The sequence below is a fragment of the Coloeus monedula genome, assembly GCF_965178545.1.
Source record: "Coloeus monedula genome assembly, chromosome: 10".
NCBI lineage: Eukaryota > Metazoa > Chordata > Aves > Passeriformes > Corvidae > Coloeus > Coloeus monedula.
Window position 1 is genome coordinate 15,527,901 of NC_138790.1, and position 9,717 is coordinate 15,537,617.

Sequence of the window (9,717 nt, forward strand, 5' to 3'; positions counted from 1 at the left end):
CTCAGGGAGGCTGAGGGAGCATTTGTCTCTCTGGGCAGGAGCAGGGATGTGGGCAGTGGAGCAGTCACTGAACACAGCTCTGCCTCTGGGGTGTATTCACCCTCCATCTCCTTCCCAGTGTGTCTCTGAAGGAGCAGTGGAGCAGAGACACAGCCAAGGAACCAGACCCAAAATTGTTCCCAGAGTTTCCCTGCCCTGGCAGAGAGTATCAGCAGTGTCAGCTCTCCTGTCCCAAAGCCCCACAGAAAACACATTTCTGATGTGGCTGTGAAAAAGTTTTTAAAAAAGCCCAAAACACCAAGCTCTGAGTGCAGCTTTCTGCAGTAACAGACAAAAATTCCTGTCACCTCCAGATCTCTTTGTGCATTCTTGGTATAACCTGTGAATTCATCACATTGCTCATAACTCTTGTACTCGTTGTCTCTCAGGACCTTGTAAAAAAGCCTCCATCACCTCTCCTACTGTGTTTACATCTGTTCAATACAGCTCATCTGTTGGCAGTAACCTGCTCTCAGTTTGGCTGACATAAATGTCTGCCAGCCCAAACAGCACGAACTCTGCAGGCACAAAATCTGCAGGCACGAGCCTCCCTTGCCCGGGGAGCAGAGCTGCTACCAGGGCTCTTGCTGAGATGGTTCTGCTGTGGTCTGAGCCCTGTGGAGGTGCCTGGGCCTGCAGCAGAGCCATATGGACCTGCTGCTGTCCTGTCTGTTCCAGGCCCCGAGTGCTTCTCAACTTGGAGCCTTGTCAGGGTTGGGTTATGTTTTGGCCTTGCTGGTCAGTTCTGTGCGGCAGCACAAGGTGCTGCTTCTGGGATAATTCATCAGAGGATTCAAACCCTTCATTTTCCACCATAGGAGTTATCAGAAGTGCTGCCTGGGATACAGCCCACTCCATCCTTAGCCACGCCATCTCCCTCTGGCCCACATGACGTAAGGTTTCACTTCATACTGTCTGGGAGAAGGAAATCCAGCCTCTCCATCAAGCAGTCCATGGAGAAAGCCTGCCTCTGGTGGTGCTTCAGCACCCATGGCTGTGCACACCCAGCTGAGGTTCCACTTTTGTTTCTTCAACGCCCCTGAGAAGACAAATCTCTGTGCTGGGAGCCTTTTCCCAACCCCCAGTGCCCATGATATGGTGTGGCACCCATGGTCAGAAAGGACTGAATTTGGACAGTTCCTACCAACCCTAAGAAAACTCTGTCTCAGGTTCTCTTACTATTAAAGGCATGAAAGAATGTTCACATCCATCCTTAGGGAACATGTTAAACCATACAGGGCTTTTCCTCCCCCGCCCTAGTGAAAACCTGGCTGATGCTGTAACCTCATCCAGCCTATGGCAGCCTGGATTGCAGCAGGGAACAGCAGTCCTGAACTGGGTTTAAACACCTTTTGATGGAAAGGAACGATAGATTTTACTGTCATTTATCCTATTTTCTAGTGGATGTAGATATATTGTAATGCACAAGTTCAGATTTTGGATCTTCATTCACTTTGTCCAAGCAATGTTTTTATTAAGCAGAATGCAGCTGGCAATTTCCAGATTTCAGTGAGTCTAGAGCATCTGTAGTGAACATTTTAACACTGATTGAGAAGGACTGTATTTTTCAGGGAAGAATGCAGCTGGATTCACAATATTTTCTCAGTGCAGAGGTTCATGGACCAAAGAGAGGGTCAGACATTTAACACAGCTCTTATGTCCTGAAAAGCTCCCCATCAGCCTGTAAGAGGGGCAGATCTCCATGCTGAGTGCACAGGGTGCAGATGTTAGTCAGTCAGTCAGTCCCTCCCTTTGCCAGTATTTTCTCCTTTGTACACTCTGTCGACACACTGCCAGATGTGGAACAGATCCATCTTGCAGTTTGGGGATCTTCATGCAGAACACTGCGGTCTGATTCAGGAATGGCTGATTTCTCTCACTTCTACCAACAGTGTTGAGACAAATGCTGAAAGAGTTTGTCTTGGTTATTTCAGTCTGTGCTTACGCAAGTGGCCTCAGCACTCAAGACAACAGGATTCCATAAGCAGGATCTTCTCAGAGTTTACTTTCTTGAAGGAAAGGTTTTTTTGAGCTCTCATAAATGCAAACATTGTAGCATACAGTAGATCCTTGACACTTAACTGCACCTGTATCACAACCACAAGAGCTTGAGTCTCTGTGCAATCCACTACAAATAAAAGCAGAGCTCTTTCTGGAGCACTTACCTCCTCCTCACACCCTTGTATCCACCGCATACATTTTGGAGGTGGCCGTTTGGGAGGATGGCAAATGCACGTTTGTTACGACGGTCGCAGCTGAGGAATAGCCTTTCCTCAAGGAGTAAGCAGAATGGAGTCTTCCAGAACTGGTCTCTGTGAGGCACAGGGAGAGACATAGGAACTGACAATGAGTGCTTGGTGACTTTCAGCTGCAAAGTTTTGTGATTCAGGGAAAGAAGCACTCCAAGGTGTGACATAATAACAACACATTTTATGTTATCCTTACACCTCAGCTCCCACATGAAGACCTTGATGCGCTTTCTAGAGCTGCCTAACTAAGACTATTCCCATTTTACAGCTGAAAATATTGCCACTGGAGACGAGCAACCATCCCAAAGGATGTCCCCAAAGGACTTTCCCCACCCTGTGCACCTGTAGCACACTTTGAGCAATGGCTCTATCCCTGAGCTGTGCTTCAGCTGTGCTTCCTCACCTCTAAAGAGATACATGCAGCAGGTGAGCAGGGACCCAGACAAGAAGCAGCCCAGTGACCCTGCCATGCCGAGCCAGCAGGACCAGCCAAACTTGTACTGGATGCCCAGGAACACGTTGTGGAAGAGCAGAGAGGAGCGCTCCACGTAGACATCCACAGCGTACCACACAGAGCCCGTGATGCCGGGGAGACCTGCAGGGCGGGACAGGGGTGCCACACACAGAACCACAAGGGATCAAATCTAAAGCTGTAGCTGCTGTCTGCTGGGTCAGACTTCAGGGTGGGATGGCCTTCCTTGGACAGCAGGGTTTGGCCCCTCTCCATGGTCAGCCTTTGGCGGATTCACCCTGGCTCCTGCTGATATCCTGTGCTGCCAGGCAGAGGCTGCACCTTGTGGCATGGCACTCACACACACCTCCAGCACACTGGCAGCACTCAGATTTCTGCAGCAAAAGGCAGAAAGCTCCTCCCTTCTCAGCTTGTTGTAAAGTTGTCTCCAGAATTTAATTTTCTAATCTGTTTTGATTTTCAGAACTTTGATGATGCTTTTCTGACAAACTTTGAGAAGGGAATGGAAGATGTTTAAAAGAGCCTCTCAAAGTGTTTTACATGTGCTCCCAGTGGTTGGGGTGAGTTATGCTTAGGCTGAAGAAGAGGTAGCTGCTTGATACTGGCATAAAGTCAAATAATATTATTTGGTCCCTAGTTGGCTATTTATTTTTGTCTTTAAAATTCTCCCACTGGCTGTAACAGCAAAGCACCTGAGCTAGTTGGTTATTTATCATCTAGAAAGGACAGACATGTTATTATCCTTTTATTAGAGATCAGCTGCAGAGATTTTGGGCTAAGTGACTTGCCCAAGGTCACACAATCTATGGCAGAGGCAGAAACCATACCAGGATGCCAGGACTTTCTAGTCCTTCAGCACTTGGTCGAGAGACCTATGGCAAGGTTTCTTTGCCATATCAACAACATTGACTGCTCCACAGTGAAACAGCAATAAATGGAAGTCAGTCAACTCAAAGCCAAGTCACCTGGTCAAAACATGAACTGAAAGCAGATAAACTGAACTACATGCTGTTAGAGGCAGGTGGTGAACAGAAGAAACTGCATTGCACAAATAAATCGAGTAAAAATCCTTCCTCCTACAGAAAATCACCAACCAAAATAAAAGAAGGCTTTTAACACTTCCCCAGTTTGCCAAAGGGTGTCCTACAGAATGGGGACACAGTGGGGAAATACCTGCAATGAGCAACATCACTCCAGACACCAGGCAGATGCGCAGCTTGATGAGCGGCTCATCGGGAAGGAATTTCACACAGTCCAGTCCCAGGACAAGGAAGAGAAATCCAAATCCTGACAGGATATCTGCTGTGATCATCATGGCTCGGGTCAGCACCAGCTTCACTGCAGGACAGAAGCAGATCATTCTAGTGCACAAGGAATGGAAATGTGGACAGGTAATGGGGTCAGATCCCCCAGGAACACTTTTTTCAGCTTCCCCTGGGAGTAATACCTGACTGAGAAAAGGAACATGCCTCTAATTATCTGTCACTGAGTAGAACAGATACTTTTTTAGTCTACACTCAAGTGTCCCCACCACTTGTAGAAACATCTCTGACTCTTACATACCAGGATGCTCGGCGTAGATGGAGTCATACTCATCACAAGTTTGGATCCCATCAAAAACGTTTGTGACACATTCCCACCACAGGCCACGGCATTTTGTACTCACCTGTGGATTGAGGAGACAAAGAAGACCATAAGTTAAAGTATCCACCAACACAGCAAGTGGTCATCTTAGCCCTTCAACAGAAATCCTGGTCAAGTTACAATGATGGTAACCAGAGCGTTTAGCTTGAAGAAGAGAAAAAGGAGCAGGATGGAGGAAAAGGACAATGTTTTCTGTGTCCCTACTAAGGTTTTTACATTAGAGCAAAAGAATTCATTAGGAAAAAAACCCTGCCTACTAGTAAGGATAAAAATTCTGAAGGAAATTTCTGGGAGGAGCTGGGGGGTGGCTGACCAGAGATATCTAAGAGCAGGTTTGCTCATCCATTGCCAAACGCTTGTCTAGGCTGAGCTGGGCATGGCTATGGACCAGACAGCCTGAGACTTTGCTGCCCATGCTCCCCTTCCTTACACCATCCTCCTGACAGTGGAGGAGCAGCTCAGAGAGTGGGAGAGGAGTGCAGAGGAGTCTGGATGTGAGCCCCTTTGCAGACACTTGGGGAAGGTTTCCCCCAAATGACTCAGCTGTAGACTCTGGCTGGAAAATGAGAGGCCGCTGGTGCTGATCCTAGCCCTGGGGCTCCCAGTGTGCTGCCAGCCATGGGACCACGCGTGCCCAAGCCACAGTCATCACTTAGACATCCAGACTGGGGCAGACGATGGAGGAGCATCGTGGTTAATCGTCTCCACTGTCCTCAAGCTGTAGATACCATTCCCAGCCCAGCCTTCCATAAATCACTTTAATATGGGAGGTGTTTTCATTACCAATGCAAATATGGCAACAAGCAACTCTAAAATATTCCTGGAATTGCTCATACAAGGAGCAGAGTTAATGTCGGTGCAGCTTTGGACTCCAGCCCGCCCGCTGCTGCCAGCGACACCCGCTGCAGTTAATGGAAGGAGAAACTCTTCCAGCAAATGAGTTTCACGCAGGGGAAGGGAACCAGGCTTGCTTGGATGATGCAATAAATTCATTTTTCTTGCCCTGTGTAAATCACAAAGCAGATAATAACATATCTCAGCCACATAATAAAGTCTTATTCAGGATGTATTGAAGTCTGTAGCCAACCGCAGTATTTTCTCCACAATACAATGTCTGAGCCAAACTGTGCACCTCCTCTGTGATACTGCTCTATGGATCAAAGGTGAGTAAAAATGACTCACTGCTTCAGACTGGCAGAAGAGATACTATTTATATTTGAGGGAAAATAATCTACATTTTTTGTTTCATGCAGATGAGAAGTGCTTAGCATTTCTCAGAATTTCTAGGCATATGTAATGAAAAACATGATGAAAAATGAGAAGCAGTGATGGAAAAAACAGATTTCATTTATTCTGTGCTTTTCAAGAGAAAAGTGTCTTGTAAAACAATTTGCCATGTTTACATTCTATGTGTTTTTACCATGGCCCTCTTAATGCAGTTGCAGGTCCTCTTCTGTCTTAACTCACCAGCATTCAGGCTGTGCCTGAAATAAGCATATTTTTATTAAATTACATTTTTTTCCGCTTGTATTTATGTAATTTCTCTTTCCTCCCAAACCACCATAGGCTTATTCATACTACTCTGCATTCAGCTAATAATGTCAGTTACTTTATTATAATGTCATCTCATGTTATTATTGTTTTTTAAATCTTACACGCAGCATCTACATCTAAATTATTTATAAAGAGACTAACAGGATTCCGGGCTTTGTCACCCTCCAAGCAAAACAGAGGCCTTAAGCACAACAGTTATAGTCTATCTTGTGAAATAACCCCCTTCCCAGACTAACAGAATCTTGATTTATGTTTTCCATTTCTTGGGATGTTTCAGTTGTCACTACTCCTGCTAGAGCCAGTGCCGAATATGGGCAAAGCAGGGACTGGCCCATCTCCACGCAGCCTGTGTGCAGCCAGGGATAAATGTCCTGAATCAGGGGATCAGTCCCATTGCCTGGTTCAGGAGGGATGGGAAAGGGTGTCAGTGTGGGGACCTGTCGCTGCCCCAAGCCACTGCCGAGCTATTCTTGTTTCTGCTGCCGAGGGCCAACCCTTGCTCCCCTCTGCTGTGTGCACAGTTGATCCTTCTGGTTGTTAATCTGCTCCTGAGCCACCCTTGGGCATCTTCCCTTGCTCTGACAGCACAGACCTTCAGGCACATGGAAACTCATTGCTCTAAAGGAGACAGGGGTCAGGGCTTGAGGCATCATGTGGGGACATGGATTTCCCCATCCCGTGGCTGGACCTGTGCACCATGTTGGTAGCACTAATTCCCCATCACCTCTCTCCCCACGTAGCAAATGTGCTCCAGCTTCTCTGGGCCCAGCTGAGGAGCCCCTGAGCAGCCAAACATCACAGCCACACTCCTCATCTCCCACTTTGATTACGAAACACGTTGCCACAACCTGCTTTCCCTAACAGAAGTATGCATGTAAAACATGAACTGCATAATGACTGTAATAGATATAATTATACCCTATTCATAATGTATAATTAATAATAAAATAATTCTCATACAGAAAAAAAAAAAAGGAAAATTACAAAACAAGCACACACTTCTCCTTCTGGGGAAAGCGGAGAAGACAAACACGAAAGTGATGTTAGTCACGGTGTTTTACCTCACTCCGAGAAGGTGCCAGCAGACAATGATTACAAGCCCAGCTCGAGAGTAAAACAGGCAGCATTTAACAGTAGTGGTGGTATTTATAATCCACCTGCAACAGGGAGGGACTGTCTACACAACACAGCACTTGTTGAGAAGAAGATTATGGGCTTTTTCCACTACAAACTACCGCAAAAATTGGCCCAGCCCTGTCTCAATGCTTCACAAGGAGTCACCTTCTTAAACAACTTTCTGTGTGGCCGTCATCTGTTGTTTCTGAAGGGAGGTGAGGGGCTGTGAAAGCTGAGTCAGGGCCCCTGCAGCCTCCCTGGAGGTGACTGCTCCTGGCACTCCCTGGCCTCTTCTTCCTGGGATGCTCCTCTCCAGTGGGCCCACAGTGAGGCCTTCATCCTCGACAGCTGCAGGGGACCAGGGTCAAAGCCAAGCAACCAGCCAAGAGCCAGCAGCTACAGCTGCTAAAGGATGGAGTTCCCTTCTCCTGGATTCAAAGTTGCCTGGCTTACCCTTTTTCCAGCTGAAAACAGGAGTCATTGCGGTTTCCACGCCTTTCTGGCCATGGACATTCCCCTGATTAGAGAGGCAGTGAGTCATTAGGGTCATTAAGGAGATCAGTGGTCAGGTATTAAGGCTGGGGGCGTTTTGCTCCATTATTTAGTATTCACACTCAGAGCCGGAATGTGAGAATAGTGGTTGCTAAGAACCAAACTGGGTGTTAATGGAGCACTTTGGACAGCCCATCGCAGGTGCCTTTGCACCAAGAAGACAAGGTTACACAGCCTCAGGGTAATGGACTGGTTCTTTATTGGACTCTCTTTGCTCAGTAGCTGGGTTTCTCTCTTCTGTTTTTCCCCACAATCGTATTCATTTGGCTTTTCTGAGTATACTGATACCTTCATCTGGCTACTTCCTGAAAGGAATATGAAATATCTCCCAAATAAAGAGTCATATCCCATCCAGCATCACTGGGTGCACTCTATTTGCCCTGTAGAGAGGCTCACAGAGCAGACACACTGCAACTGCACTGCACTGGATCTGTGCAATGTGCTGACACCTCAACACTTACATCCACTTTTCAGGGTTTCTGACAGTCAGATTTTCAGGATTTCTTGTGGCATAGAGAAAAAAGTTGTTTTTCTTGTAATCAGTTTTATCCTTCTTTCCTTGGATAATTCACGCCTTCACATGCTGCAACTAAATGCTGCATTGCAATCACTGAGAGCAGGGAGCTCGTCTGGTTTCGTATGCTGGAGAGCAGATAGAAGATTTCCTCCTGATACATTCAGCCAAACTTTCTGTCTTGGAAGGTGTTTCACCTTCACTGCCTAAAGTATCCAATTTGCCAGAGAGCAGATTCCTACACTGTGGACTCACAGCTCTTAAATGTACAGAAATGAATAGCTGTGCTGGGAAAAAAATGACAAATTTGCAGTATTGAGTGCTGGAAAAACAGAGATGATTTGGGGCCTGGAGTCCTTGGGGCACACCTTGCATGTAAGCAGCCATCTGCTCCCTTGTTTGCAATTTACTTTGCCAATACCTTTCTCTAACATGAGAGTGCCACTGTCCACATGAGTTCCAGGAGATACTGAGTCCCCCTGCTCCCCTTAAATTTCTGGTAGCTCAATGGCTGTTCAGAAAAAGACTTGAAGAGCACAGCTGTGCATGCTGGATGTCTCCACCAAGAAGTCTGGACTACAGAACTGGAAACATCTCCAAAATATCCATGCAGGCTGGACATACGGGATAACTCCATTCAAGTTCATGCACATTTAAAACTAGACCCTGTAGATCTTTCCTGAACTTACTAAGTGAGAGCACAGTCTGGATAATAAAGTCTGGAAAAGAGAAATACACAAAATACCACTTTTCCCCTTTTTTTTGCCACAGTAGTTAGTTTAATTTTCATCCACTTTCATCCAGCACAACAGGGAGAAAGAACATGAGAGTGGAGTAACGACACCGGGAACCAAACTCTCTCTAGGACACATTGGTTTTGGTGATCAGGCTCTCCTCACCCCAGTCTTACCTCCAGGGAGTCATCAGCATTCACCATCCAGCAGTCTGTCCAGGTAGATGTTATCAAAAACCCAGCAGAGAAAAAAGCAAAAAAGCAGCCCACATATTGGAGGAAAAACTTCATGCCAGCAGGTGCTCAGCACATCCAGGGGAGTGAGAACAGCAATGCCCAGCCTTGTTCCTAAAGCCAGGGTAGAGACTGAGCCTCAGTGTCCCAGATGACCACCACCCTCTCCCAGTGACCATGAAGAGCAGGACCTCCTTGCTTGTGCAGATGGTAGTGATGGCTGCAGGAGCAGTGGTCACCTGCCAGGGGTCAGGAGGAGGGTGAGAGTGCCCACGGGAGCTGCTGCAGCCAATCCGCCCTGCAGCACTACAGCTCTTGTCATGCCTGACTGAAGAGAAATGGGGCTGTGCAGAAGTGACATGCAGCTAACTGGAGCCCTGGACTGGCAGGGGGGGCAGGTATCATGGCAGGTTTTGTCAGAATAGGGATTAGAAAAAAGCATCAAAACTTGTTCTCCAGGGCAGAAGTTTTGAGCACTGCTGAGGGACACAGAGAGGAGCTCTCATGCACACACACATTTATTCCTGTTCAGTGGTTCGTGCCTTAGCAGGGAGCAACTGCAAAGTGTCTTGGTGTGGATCCCAGGCCCCTTGGCTGTTACCCTGTTGGT

General features: G+C 47.1%; 1 protein-coding gene across 1 annotated transcript; it reads right to left on the bottom strand.

The window, feature by feature from the left end:
• Nucleotides 1-2,211: 2,211 nt before the first annotated feature.
• CLDN16 (claudin 16) lies at nt 2,212-9,167 on the bottom strand (the record flags this gene model as incomplete). Its single annotated transcript, XM_082287887.1, has 5 exons — nt 9,051-9,167; nt 4,324-4,426; nt 3,934-4,098; nt 2,692-2,883; nt 2,212-2,351 (listed from the first exon to the last, which is right to left on the bottom strand). The coding sequence occupies exons 1-5, from the start codon at nt 9,162-9,164 to the stop codon at nt 2,212-2,214; spliced, it is 714 nt and encodes a 237-aa protein (XP_082144013.1). The 5' UTR covers nt 9,165-9,167.
• Nucleotides 9,168-9,717: the final 550 nt, after the last annotated feature.